The sequence below is a fragment of the Falco naumanni genome, chromosome 7, assembly GCF_017639655.2.
Source record: "Falco naumanni isolate bFalNau1 chromosome 7, bFalNau1.pat, whole genome shotgun sequence".
Lineage (NCBI taxonomy): Eukaryota > Metazoa > Chordata > Aves > Falconiformes > Falconidae > Falco > Falco naumanni.
The window spans coordinates 42,392,673-42,406,770 of NC_054060.1; the positions used below are offsets into that span (position 1 = coordinate 42,392,673).

At 40.6% G+C, this 14,098-nt stretch overlaps 1 protein-coding gene across 5 annotated transcripts in view; it reads left to right on the forward strand.

Annotated features, from left to right (window-relative positions):
• The window catches only part of FBLN5 (fibulin 5), a 55,740-nt gene that overhangs the window by 29,892 nt on the left and 11,750 nt on the right, over positions 1 to 14,098 (forward strand). For all 5 annotated transcript variants that reach the window (XM_040600020.1, XM_040600019.1, XM_040600021.1 and 2 more), the window contains one exon: positions 12,015 to 12,137. In XM_040600020.1, coding sequence (XP_040455954.1) covers positions 12,015 to 12,137 — 123 coding nt within the window. The remainder of the gene's footprint in view (positions 1 to 12,014; positions 12,138 to 14,098) is intronic.

Sequence of the window (14,098 nt, forward strand, 5' to 3'; positions counted from 1 at the left end):
AGTGAATGCCAAATCTGAGTTAAGGCCAGTTATTTGAGTAGGGATTATAGGCCTTTTCCAATGATCACCACCACAGAAGTAAATAAATAGATGGCTTGCTATGTATACACTCAGAGGGGAATGTTGCCCAACATGCATAGCTCTTTGCTATTAACAGTAATGAGGACACAGCTGTCTGAGACTGGAAGCCAGTATTTGCAGAGGATAATTCTCAAAGATTTTTCTTCTCTACTGGCTTTTGTCCACTACCCATTCTTTGCTTACAAAAGAGCCCAAAAGGCCCTAACATTTATGCAAGAATTACCTTGGCTTTGTGGCACTTTTGAGACTGTTATAAAGCATGCTGACACATGGACAGATTTGAAACTCAGATGAAATACAAAAAAAAAAATCTCCCCTGATAAGCTCCACAGTGCCCTTATTGCCAAACATAACACTCTTTCATAGTCAATCATGACAGCTCCTAGAGCAGCTGGTAAGGGTTACCGCTATGGGCAGAGATCTGAAGCTCTCCCTATCTAAGAAGGACTTCTAACTCCCACTGCCTGCAGAGCCTGTGGCTGCACCTGGGCAGACTAGCAATGTCAGTACCGAGTTGTGTATAGCAAATATAAAACTGCCCATCCAGGCACGTTCTGCAGGCACTGTTGGTGCAGCCAGGCTCTTCTCCCTGATTTTATCAGCTAAGTTCATGGAATAATGTCTTAGATTCCTGCAGGAAGACAAAGCACTGCAGCCTCTATTGCATGTGTGTTTGACTCATGCAGTGCAAGCAACATGAGGCAATCTACAGCCATGCCACCTCTGGCTGGAGCCTCCCTGCATGCTCAAGCCAAGTACCTTTGAATCCAGTCGTTTCCTGAATGAGATGCTGGTGATGATTGCTGCAGCTTTGTGAGAGACTAGTTAGTAATGAAACTCATATTACTATTCCAGTTCCCCACAATGGAGTTCCCTTGTTTCTATAGATACATGGGGTCTTCTTTTTAAAGGTTTCCTGTGAGAGTGACTAGAGCATCCATACTGAACTCTCTATAGGGGTATGTACACATTGCAGACCTAGAATCTCTCTTGTATTTTCAGATCTCAAATGCTTCACTCCCACAGTTGTTTGCACAACATGCTTGAGCAGTGGTTAAGCTTTTGCCATGTTGCATATCTAAAGTGGCTGCCTTTTAATGGAAGAAGCAACCCTTCCAATAATAGTTTCTGTTATGTCCTGCAGGTGGATAGTTGTATCCTTTTGTTTTGATTGTGGCTTTAATTTCTGGATCGATTTGGATCAATTTCTTCTGCCATATTAAAAGTAGGGCTGTTCTTTTTACTAGTTATTGTGGTCTGTTCACAGTCTCAGACCTCTTTAGCATGCCAAAATGCTTGGAAAAGGAGCTCTTAATGACTCAGTTAAAATGTACGGTCAAGAAGTTCACTTATTAGAGGAAATGTAAACTGACCACCAATTGGCTAACCAGCTGGCTGGACTATTTGTGCTCAAAGCTCCCCAGGGAGCAAAAGTTGGAATAGCAGTTCTCTTAGTTCTCTCATGTTCTGTACCCTAACAGAAAAGTCTTTGAAATAATTCACTGGAGGAGAAGCCAATAGGATTTCACATGCATGTTTAAAAGCTTTATAAATAGTGCTTTAAACTCCTATATTTTTAATATATTCCTTCTTACAGGGTCTTTTTAAACTATCCCATAGAACTGCAGGGAAAATACACAGTTCAGCCATAGAAAATTCACTTTTTCAGTGTTAATGGTTCTGCTGTGAAATGTTATAAGCCTTCTCTAGAGGTTCTTGTATAAGACTATTTCATATCACCCAGCAAAGGGAGAACTTTTGCTAGAGGTCTGTTTTAATTTCTTAGTGTACGTTTCCTGGCCCTGATTGCACATCTTTTTCATTTCCATTGCAATAGAAAGTGCCACTTACGTAACGTCCTAGCAGCTGGGAGCATTCTCAGTAAATGCTCATTGGCTCCTCTCACGACCCTACCAGGAGATCTGTGTAGCATATGATCGTAGAAAAGAGGTAATTTTGAGAAATGGGTAGTACAACAGTAACGTTTTATTTATTCAGCTGACAAATACCTTTCCTGCTGATGAAGATGAAACCATTATTAGTAGCAACTGCTTGGTACCTCCTAATTCAGCTGGTTCAGTGTTATCGGTGGGATGCTAACATATCCCTACCCCACTCTGGCACAGTACTTGGGTCACTCTTGTTCTGCTGTAACACAGCTTCTTGGAATAGTGTAAGTGCAGCGGGGAAATAACCAAGATTTCCCAAATCACATGCAATGACCATGGGTTTCATAAGTTGTGCAGAATATGCAACAGGCAATCATGAATTCAGAGAATACAGTTATGCTCCAGTCCACGGAGTTTCCATGTTTGAGCAAAGCCCTCTGCTGAAATCAGTAGTTTCTGTCTCATCTCTGATCCCAGAATAAACATGCAGACTGTGCATTTGTGCAAAAGCTCTCACGGGACACTGGGAATAGTCCACACCACCAGGTGTGATCCTGTACCAGCAAGGAACCCTGGGAACTGATGGGAGTGAGGAGATGTGGTCATGTAGGTGATGCCAAGTGTAGGAACCACGCACAGGTCTGTTCTGAGCAGAAGGAGAAGAGGATGCTGCCCCTTTTGTCCCATTGCTATGCACTTACCTGCATGGCTGTCTTACAAATCTCAATCACAAAAGCAGGACTAGAACTGTGGTCAAAGAGCAAAGTCCTTTCATGGTTTAGCTGTTGTTTATCATCTTTAAATAATGTTAAAAGTGTGCTAGCTAAAGAGAGGCTCAGATAGCTGGCAGGAGATCTAGAACCTGTGACACATGTTGAGCAATTTTCATACCAGGCAGAAGGAGCAGCATTACAGATTCACTCACACTGTTTAGTATCCACTTCCAGGCTGACTATCTATGTGAAAAAAAAAACACTTTAATCCTTGTTTAGCAATCAACCAATAACATAATGCATATGGGATGTAGATAGAAAATGAATTCAGCAACCAACAGCCATTCCTCAGACACTGAAATATGCAATTAAACAGGTGTTTAGGGAGTTGATACTGGATTGTGTCCAAGCTCAGCAGGGTCAGTCGTCCTTTGAAAAAAACACTGATCCCACACAGCAGCAGTTTGAATTTGGCTTCAGTCTGCACTTTAGGAATGTGGCATTGTTATTTCTCCCCTTTTCTTATCAAATGTAATTATCTTGAGAAAAAAAAGTTTTGAGAAAACATGTGATTTCACTGAGTAAAAATCTACTACTGAGGAAATTATTTCTTAGTGTCCAAATAAGGAGTGGGGGAGAAGTTTGGGGAAAGTGCTCCGTTCCAAGTAATCTTGGAACTGATACCCATGTTGCTGAGCTCGGATGTTTAGTCCTGGCCTGCAATTATTCCTATAAAAAATAGACATCCATCCTTTGTATTATTTTAAAATGGAGCCCTCAGGGTTATAAATGACTGAACAACGTTCAGTGTTTGAGCAGACAGAGATTCTGGAATGAGCTTGCAGCCCTGTGCCTCTCTGCAAGAACCTTGTATCTCGAGAGTGGGGTGAACTCCTGGGGTTGTGATGGTACAAGAGCAGGACTAAAACACAGACAGAATAAAATAAAGAAGTAGGACCCCAAAATCACCACACCTCCTAGTACAAGGGGAAGAAGACTTTCCATGGCAGACTTTTTTCAATCTGCACGACCTGTGGTCTCAACTGTCAAATTAATCTTCAGCCTTATTGTGTTGAACCCCATGGTGCTAATGGCTTTCAAATAATCATGATGGCAAAAACATACCTACTTTTGTCAATGGCTGATCAAAAGAAGAAAACACAGTCATAGCTACTACTGCGACCCACAGAAATTTGTGGCATGATTATCAGAATTCATCACTTAAGAAAGGAAGTCATGCATGCTAAATATGTTCCAAATAGAACAAAATGTAACAGTCCATCTGCAAAACAGCACACATTGCCAAAAGCATATTGTCTTGGAAATCTGCTGTCCACATTGGCTTCCCTCTTGAATACAGAGTCCAAGCAAAGTTCCTCTTCTAATTGCTGAAGTCTCCAAGAATGTGGTTCTACCTCAGAGATGACAAGTCCACATGCTTCCATGATAGCTCTCTGCTAGGGGTATTATCAGCTTGCCAGCCAGCAGGGAAAGGAGCTGTCATAGAGAGAGTGGAATGGTCACAGCACCTTGAGCATGAACCATGTGGAGGGGTAAGCGAGGTCATGGATCCCACCACTTTCAGCACCAGTGGATGGACTTAAGGCAGTAAGGCAGTAGTCACCCTTGTGCCTCGGGATGCACCTTCTTTGGTAAGCTTTCCATATGCATTTACTTTGCCATGTGGTACGTAACCACATGCTCATAAATACCAAAAGGAAACTCATTATTTTCTTTTAAAGTAGCTTTTTGCCAAAGAAGTCTTTTCCTGAACAAGTCCAATATTGTCTCTGAACTGATGAGCTGATCTTAAGGATTTTGTTTCCTTCTGTATTCTTTAATGCAAAATATTCTGTTTATTCACAAAGTCCTGTTTTTCTGACCATAAAAAAGGCAAAACACTGTCTTCACTTATAGTTTTTCAGCCTCACCTTCAAGTGGGCAGGTCCTTCTAGTTCCTAAGTACCTCTGGTCCTCCTCCTCCTGTCTGTTCGCTTCCTCCCCTGGTTTTCCACCTCTTGGAGTCGCTTCATTTGCTAGACAATCTCCTACTTCCTGCATGCCCACTAACATGCAGTTTAGTTCTCTCTGGGCTCTTTGATTCAACAGGTTGTCTGTGATAATAATTTAGATTCTTCCCCTTTATCTTGCTTCATGCTTCATAAGAATGCAGTCAGTCTATGTGTCCTCCTGCAACCAATGAAGGTGGTTGGCATGCCCAACATCCTTAGGCTAATGACTCAACATCTTCTAACGTAAGAATATTATCAACGTTTTCCAGTTTTCCATATTTTTTCTGCAGTTGCTACCAACATTAGAGGTACAATATCTCTCACCAAAAATCATGTTTATTGATAAAAATAATTGATAAAATATTGATAAAAATGAAAGTTTGCACATGCATATATTTAAATCTTTGCAAAGAAGAAATCACTTGGAAGAACTTTAAAAATTCTTGTCCCCATTTTCCGTAGTTTCACTGGCCTAGGAAATGAAGAAAGATGTTAGCAAGCAGAACATCTCAGGTGTGATGGTTATGGATATAGATAAAAATAACTAAATGTTGAATGATGTTAAATCGTTTGATTAAGACTTTTTAGACATCACTTTGACCATGTAATCTGTATTTTTTGTGACATAGGCCATAGAACCTTACCCAGCAATTCATGTTTCAAGCACACTGTTTTTTGCTACAGCATATTTCAAAGAAGAAATACTGTTCAGGTATAAGCCCTAAAGTAAGGGAACAGCTACTATGTGCTTTATTATGTTTTTCAATTCATTAATGTACAGTACTACTAAAGTTTCTGCCTTGTTTTTGTTTTGAATTTGTCTTCTAAACACTGAAGTCCATCCCATTCTTTTTTGCTAGCTTTAGTGACCATCTCCAGCTAAAATCTTTGTTTCCAGGGAGATGCTTATACATCACAAGCAAATATACCTTGAACCTTTTCATAAATAGATTATTAAATGGAGCACTATCATACTCTGAGACAAATTTTCATGGTTTGGAATTACTCTTTGGAGGTTTTCTGATCTCTGTAATATCGCTTTTTGAAATGTCAACACCAAAATCTATTTCAGTAGTTATTTTACTAATGCAATACATAGTGGTAAGAACAGTTTCCTGTGTCTACTCAGTGTTCTCATGTTTGTGCTTGTCCTTCAGCAACACTGTGTCAACAAAGGTTCATGTTCAAGTGATTATCTTTAATGACCCCAGAGTTATTTTAATGACTAGTATTTTTTACTCTTGATATATGACCTTGCATTTGTCTGTCTTGAAATGCACTTTCAAATGTGCCCACCATACCTAGTAAATTACATTTATATAAGAATTCTGTTCACTTTTTAGTTGTTAATTCTACCAGCTTGTGATCCTCTGCATTTTATCCCAAATGTGGAAAATGATGGACCAAAACCAGATCCTCAGGATCCTGTAGACACTCACAGCATGGTTTCACGTTTATGATTCCCTCTTGAGATTTCTGGTCTCCTAGTTTTAGCCCCTTTCATTTGAGCAATATTTAATATGTCTGGTCTTAATTCAACGAATTATTGTTTTTCTTTTTATGCTGTGATTTCTTGCAATGTTATTGACACAAATGAGAGTGGCCTCAGTCCTGCATTCTTTGTGGACATGAGTCAGTATAAAAGATTACTACATCTTCTGATAAGAATTAGCCTCCCTGGTGCAATGTGGTGTTGTGCTGCAGTTTGGCATGTAGGTTTTCTTTCTGACTATATTAATATGCTGCCCCATTTTTTTGTATGCATGACTTTTTAATTATTTCCATTTTTTAGATTTGTGGACAATGAAATAAAAAATTTTATTCATTGTTCTATGACGTGGCTAAATTCTGAAGAATCCATGAAGATTACTGCTAGCTTTTACAGATTATAAAACACAAAGCCAGTAATTTGCATGCTAAACACAATTAGTTCATTTATTTATTTTGACATTGTAAAAGATATCTATCCAGTCACCAGGCATCCTGCCATCCATTAAGAATACAATCTGTACCAATAAAAACAAAGCATCGGCACATCACATCCTACAAAAGGCAACCAGTGAGCCAGAAATATAAAAAAACACTTTCTCCACCCTTCCAATCCCCAAATGAAACCCTGTTGCCCCAGCCACCTCACCTCTGTCAAAATGTCAAGCAAACAGAACATCACACCCCAGGGTTGCTAGACCAAACTGCCACAGGCATAAATTTTTGGGGTAGACACACTGAGCTAAGAGAGAGGGATGTGGTTCATTTTGAAGTATTCAAGCTCAGGCTCTTGCAGCAAGGGCTTCCTGAGAAACGTACACGGAGATGCTGCCTACCTATTCTCTCATACAGCCAGTAAACCAAAGATCTTTAAACTCATGGCTTCAAGCCATGAAGCTGTGTGTTCATTCTAGGTGGCATTTCTTAGGAGGCAGAGAGCAGTGGTCTGGATGGGCCATGTGGTTGCTCTCAGTATTCAGCTGGGGAGTAACAAAGTGAATTGTTCCCACTTCAGGTCAAATTTTAATTTCAGTCTGGACTGCTGCCTGAAATTCTGCCCTTGGAACTAGCTGTGGGAGCAGTAATATGAACACAACTGGAAGGACGGATGAGAGAATATAGATGGCTGCTAAATTGATAGCACACAGCAGCATAATCAAGAGCTGAGACATCCAGGGCCATCGTTAGCCAAGCACTCCTTGGCAAGAGTTTTGAGCAGGGATCCATCCCGCTCTGCTTTGGTTCTCTAGTGTGTTTTTAAGTGCTGAACAGCTGCTGTCTTAGAATCAAGAATGTCTAAAGAGGCACCCAGAGTCACTAGTCACTTGGGAAAATTCAGGCTTATTCAAAATTATTAGGTATGATGATCTTTAACATCCTCTTGTTTTCATATGTAATTTCACAGCAACAGTGCCAGTCTGGTCTGCAAGGGCAAGAAGAGGTGTGGTAACTAGATAACACTTCCAGTTTGCCACTGACTGTGTCAATAGTTCCCTCTCTTTCAGTAACTAGTGGAAACTTTGAAGTTCAACGCACCATTACAGTAGAACAGTAACATTGTGAGCAGCACAAAGTTTAGCTGAAAGAGCCTTTGATGCCTCTGAGGTCTCCTAGTAGAACATAATGCTTTCAAAATGATGGTTAATCTTTTCCTTTAGATCTCATTAGCCAATGTAGAGGCTGCACAAAATTTCTGCAAAAGTCACATCTTTACGCGTTCATATAATAGGGGCAGCTTGTATTGGGCTATATGAAGGACTGCAAGTCAGAAATGTCTGTGACCTGTTCTTACTTCTTTCTTGTTGAGTGGTTGCAGGCTAGTCCTTTAATTCCTTAGTCTTGAATTTCCTTATTAAAATCCAGGGACACTGATATTTATCACCCAGTGGGGACACTGCAGGATTTTGTAGTACAGTTTGATTTGTATTAGGATTGAAGGCTTCAACTAAAAATGGAATAATTGTGAACTGGCTCTGCATATAAGAGGACAGGCCCTGCCCTGAATAGTTTTAGATGCTAAACAGTGGGTGGGGCTGAACTATGACAGGGATTTTGTTATCCCTATAGACGATTAAGAGCAAGGATGAGTTCCCCCTGGGTAAATTCTCAGCACATGACTTACAGAGTGGTCGCTGCTGCCATGGTTCCTTGTACTGCATGGTGACTACTGGGTACCTTAGACTGTTTTCACTGAGGACAGATCTAATTTACATTTACTTCCTAGCTCACCTCATGGCAATTCTTGTTATAGCCACATACTCAGTAATCTAGCCAAAATCACTGAAGAGGTATTCAATAACGCTAGCTATTGGTAAAACCTAGACTTGCTCTTGGGATGCAGGTAATGTTTTCTAAGGATCTTGGTGATGAAAAATACTAAAATAGGTTCAGTGTAATGAAAACCATCCTTGGATATCAGTGATGGGTGACATCATCTGATGCTTTCATGGTACTGATGCCAAAATCATCAGATATCACAATCTGTTAACATCTTGAATAGGGGCCAGTGGGGTTTCTGGGGTTTCTTGCTAGCTTGCTTCACTTTAGTAACTCATCTACTCTCAGCTAATTAGACTTTACTCTGGGGCTTAGACAACTCATTATGGTATTTCCTTCCATGGTGAAGACTGCAACACAAGTTATGCTGAGTTAGAGGAACTCTTCCAGGCTCCAGAAGACTGCATTTAAGGGACTTCTTAGCCACATGTGCTATCCTTGGATTGAGTAGTCCTTACAATTTTTTGTTCTTTGAATTTGTCTTACCTACTTTGAACCTACAAAACTATTGACAACCTAGTATCACATACATTTAGCATCACAGTTTTACTCATTAACCCAAGGGCAAAGGTGGTATGAATGAGCTTTGAGGTGGTATTCCCAGGGCATGAACACACCTAAGATTTATGTCTGTATGGGACAGACATAAGCTGTGCAACAAGAATAAGAAATTGTTTACACATTATTGACTAGTTGTCAGGTTGTTTCCACTTGAAATTTTCCAATCAACCAAAAATGCCCTGGGAATGTTTTAATACAGTTTCTTTGCTGGCACTTAAGTCTAGTGAATCTATTATAGGCAATCTCTTGAAGTTTTATGGCTAGTTTTCTCCGCAGTGGAAATAATTTTAGGGTTCTTTTTTTTTTCCTTTTGCTGTCAAATGTCTGGTTTTTACTTTATCAGCCACACCAGTTCTCGCTGTATGCCGCACTTGTGTAAGTGAGCTGGGCAAGGCACCCTCTGTCTCCCAGCCCTGATGTTCTTCAAGAGGATACCTAATGGTTAGCCAGTTGTTGCACCGACATTTTTTTCAGTGCACAAATTATCAGCTTTCACTTAGTCAGCCCATGTAATGTAAACAACTGTTGGCAAACAGGCTGGGATTATACTACCTGTTTGAACTGAGAAGGCTGCTTGCCAAAACTCATTGATTTGATTGCATTGGCTGGGTCTGTTAGAGTTTAATGGCACATCACGGTGAGGGGCAATCTTAGAGAAAGCCAGAGGCACTTAATATAGAACTGGGTGTTGTGTTCAGGGCCATGCAGAAAGATTTGATGCCACCAGTAAAGCTGTATATACCTGTTGGCTGCATAAAACTTCATCAATGAAGTCAGTGAGGTATTTTTCAGTGTAAAATGTGGGGAGTCAAGGTGTTCTGCATAGACAGCTTCAGGCTGATCCAGTTTTCTGTGGAGCAGAAACTCCACAGGTAGCCTCCACTGTAAAAAATGTTGTGTTTGAATGGAAATATTTCTCCAATACCGCCACAGAAGGTGAAGACTGGGAGTAAGCATAGAAATCTGTTTGGCAGATAGCAAAGAAAAGAGGATCAATGTCTTACTTTTCTGAAGCGATTGTACTGCTGCTTATGCAACTGCTACAAAGATGACTCAGGAGTAAAACCGATCCTGTAGCCACCTCTTGCTTTTAGTAAAGGATGCATGTTGTACCCTTGAAAGAAAGATACACCACAGAAGAGTGGAGGACTATATATATATATATATATTAGTGGAGTGCTACTATACGTGGTGGTAAGACCCAGACCTTCATTTTGGCTCCACTGTGCTTCACTTATTAATATTACTGGAAGGAGGAAGCATGGAAAATTAAAATCTTTTTAAGCTTGGGGCAGGTTAAAAACAGCAGAATTGGCCAGATCCCAGGGTCCCACTCCTAAAACAATAAGCAAACATGACAAATAGAAAGCTTTTTCATATAGAAAAAACATTAATATCATTCTTATTAAATCTATGGTTAGATAAAATCTGTGTTCAGATACGACCAATTATGTCTGATATGCTGTATGAAGGGAGGATCTAGAATTTTTAGCCCAAACACAGAAGCAATAGCTGAACTGAACAGCATATCTATCTACTTATATAGTCTAGACTTGTTATCTTACCCCTTTCCCACTTCCCCAGTGTTTTGCCAACCTTCATCTGGCCAATAAATACATGGGAACTGAATTCCAACAGAGCTAATTACCTCTAATTGTGCCGCTTTTGTTATCTTACCAGCTTTGACTCACCATAAATTGCTCTGGTTACAGATGTTGGCAAGATAAGAACTCTAGACTCTCTCCATATATAACATGTATATATTGATTTATATGTCCAAACATATCAGATATGCTGCTGTGGTAGATTGGGTCAGTTATTTCATGACTGCTGGGATTTTACAGGTGACTGGCTGTGCTAGCTGCCTCGGGGGCAGATACTGAGATGCAATTCCTGCCCTCTGCTGCCTGCACCACACCAGTGCCTGAGATACTTTTGAGTCATGACCCAACAAAGTCTGGGTTAATAAGAATCAGGGGGGATCAAGAGAGTAGCATTGCATAGATGACATAGTACTTCAGCAAAATCCAGCGCACAGTGTGCTGGAATAAAAAACAGAAATAGTTTAGATATCAATAAATAAAACATAGAAATCTGAGTTGGCTGAAAAAATGACACAATTTATCTTTTGCTATTTCCATTTCTGACATCTAGAGGAAAACCCAATGCCAGAAACATCAGGGAAGAGACTGAGCAAGGAGGGATTCAAATTGAACTTCTGACTCTGAAAGGCATTTTTAATCAGTTGGGTTCCAGGGTCCTGGCTTATATAAATGTAGGAATGCTATTCACCTCTTTTGCAAAAATAAAAAAATTAAAAATAAAAAAAAGCCCATAATAAAAACACCCTAAAGGGTTGTAATAAAAACCCAAATACATTAAAAACAACAGAGATGGTTAAAAAAAATGAAAAGAATTTTATTGTCAGGAAATTGATTCCAGGGAAATACACATTTTTCTTGTCAGGTAAAGGTTGATTTTGGTTGAACCTTCTGTCGGAAAAATTACAGTGAGATAATCTGTGTTGGTGGGGGTAGGAAGTAATTTTTTTTTATATGTCTGAGTCGTGTTTGTACATCTCTCAAACTCCCGTTCACCTTTTATTCTGCAGTGGGGCTATATAGCCCTTTCAGCAGCCTTTCCCTAGGGCTGAACACTGCCCTGTGGCATGGAAATCCCAGTTCAGTGACAAAGCAAAATGTAGAAGTAACCAAAAGCTTGAGGTAACGTGATCTCTTTCTTGAGGAGCTCTGAGAAACACTAGGTCATCTGCAAAAGGGAGAGGTATGATGAGAACCCTCAGTTCTTGCTGCCCTCAGATGTTTATTATTATGAATTTCATTTCAGGTTATGGTCATTCTCTCTAGTCCACTGCACTTCAGTTCCTCACATGGAGCGAGTGTACACATTGTGAGTGCAAGTCCCTGTACAGTGTGAACAATCTTTTGTCGTTGCCATTTCTAATGCTTTCTTGCTATATTTCTGTGTTGCAGATGTGGATGAATGCGCTTCAGATTCTCACCAGTGTAACCCCACCCAGATCTGCATAAATACGGAGGGGGGGTATACCTGTTCCTGCACTGAAGGCTACTGGCTGTTAGAAGGCCAGTGTTTAGGTAAAAACCTCGTGCAATATGGTATTGTAGCATCTGTGTATGTGTACCTGTAAACAGTTGAAATTATGTCACTGACCATCTTTGTCAAGGACACGGTTAAACCTTCGGCTATGTGGAAACCGCCTTTCATCTTTGTTAAGTGCCAATGGTATGCTTGGCAGAGAGACTCCCTTGAACAAAAATGTAGATGTAAATGCCACATGACTAGCGTCCATGTAACACATGGTATTTTCATGTTCCCATTCTGAAGGATTCCCTTTCATATACGAGTGATCATAAGGATGTATACAAAAAGATTTATTCCCACACAGACTGTCCTTTCCACACTATGACAATGGGGACCTGAAGGGACCAGAACTTGATACCAAGAAAGAGGCCAGTAAGTCCCTTGATTCAACCAACCCTTTTGCTTGAGGGTGAGAAAAAAATTACCTCTGAACTGGGTGCCGTTTCAGTAGCTTCCAAGCAGTTTTATTTCAGTTTTACTATTTTCCTTGCAGCAATGTCCTATTCATCCTTTCGGCTCAGCCCAGTTGAAAAAAGCATCCCTCAACAAACAGCACAGGAAAACCTTCCAGCTCTCCTCTCCTCCAGCCCATTCCCCTCAGCTGAATTGCCCATGGGATGATGAAGTAGATGTTAATTTTAGATACACAGATAGGACTTAGGAGATAGGATACAACTTTTTGTTTAAAGTTTTCTCAGTATTATTTTTTTCCCCTCGGCTCAGTCTGTTTGCCTGCCAGCTCTGCAGAGCTGGACTGTTCTGACACAACACCTCGGCTGGAAGGAGAATGGGCTTTCCCTGCCCATTCATCCCTGGAGCTTCTTCAGTTATTTTCCAGCTTTCTCCTCCCAGATACCAATTCCAGTGAAGGACTGACTCATGGCTGCTTTCCTAACTACTGTGAACAGCTGCTGTGCAACTCACCTGGCAGGGACAGAGCTGAGCCTCATCCAAGCTGGGGTCTATGCAGCCATAGCTGCTTTGGGGAGTCACTGTCTTGTTGTTCCCCTGGGATATAGTCTCCAAGCCCTTGCTCCTTAATCACTGATAATTCCTCTTCTCTGGGAAAAAAGAGATTGTGCTGTGGGTTGGACAGGAGTACTTGACAGGATGGGGATGAGGGAGGGCAGGAAGGGGATTCTGCTCTGAATCACCTGTTTTGTTACCCATTTACTTCTCCCAGTTACAGCCCAAACGAAAGGGTTGTGTTCAGCATTCAGGATTTGGACATGGATCTGAAGTACTTTACTGCTTGATGGATATACCAGAGAACCGAAATGGTTGCATTGCTGAATTGATTTGAGTATCTGCTTATGCTATTTAAAATAGGCAATAACATCTCAGTGTGGCCCACTTTAAGTAATCATGGGGTGGATTGTTACAAGGCAATGCAAAGAGCTAAAAGCAAATTATATTGGGAGTTGCTATATTTTTCCCGAAGTGTCAAAAAAGTCTCAATTTTCCATACTTTCTGCTGGCCTTGGAGAAGTGATTTTTGCTGGCATAAAGCAGTAAAAGACATTTACTGTAATCAGTGGGTTGGGTTTTAGAGACAGGCTTTTTTGGTGCACTGTTAGTAAACCACACTTGCAAAAAGCTACGCTTCTATCATCTGTTGCAATTATCCCACTAAAGTTTATACAGGAGGAGCCAGTAGAGCAGTATCCACACGACCCACCCACAAGAAGCAGCCCTGAAAAAGCCACAGCATGTATTTTAAAGTAATGTATTGTTTCAGTGAAATGAGGTATTCATTTACTTAAAACCTATGTCATTTTTGCAGGATTTGGGCCAAGCCTACTGCTGGCGTACATACCATAGCTGGCCCTGGCCTTTAGGTTATCTTGCTATCTGACTGGAAATAACGCACTTGGTTTTCTACTGCACAAACTTAACTTCAAGGCTTTGAGAGTAGCCATTTAAAAAAATCTCCATAAATCAAAAGCCAGTTGAT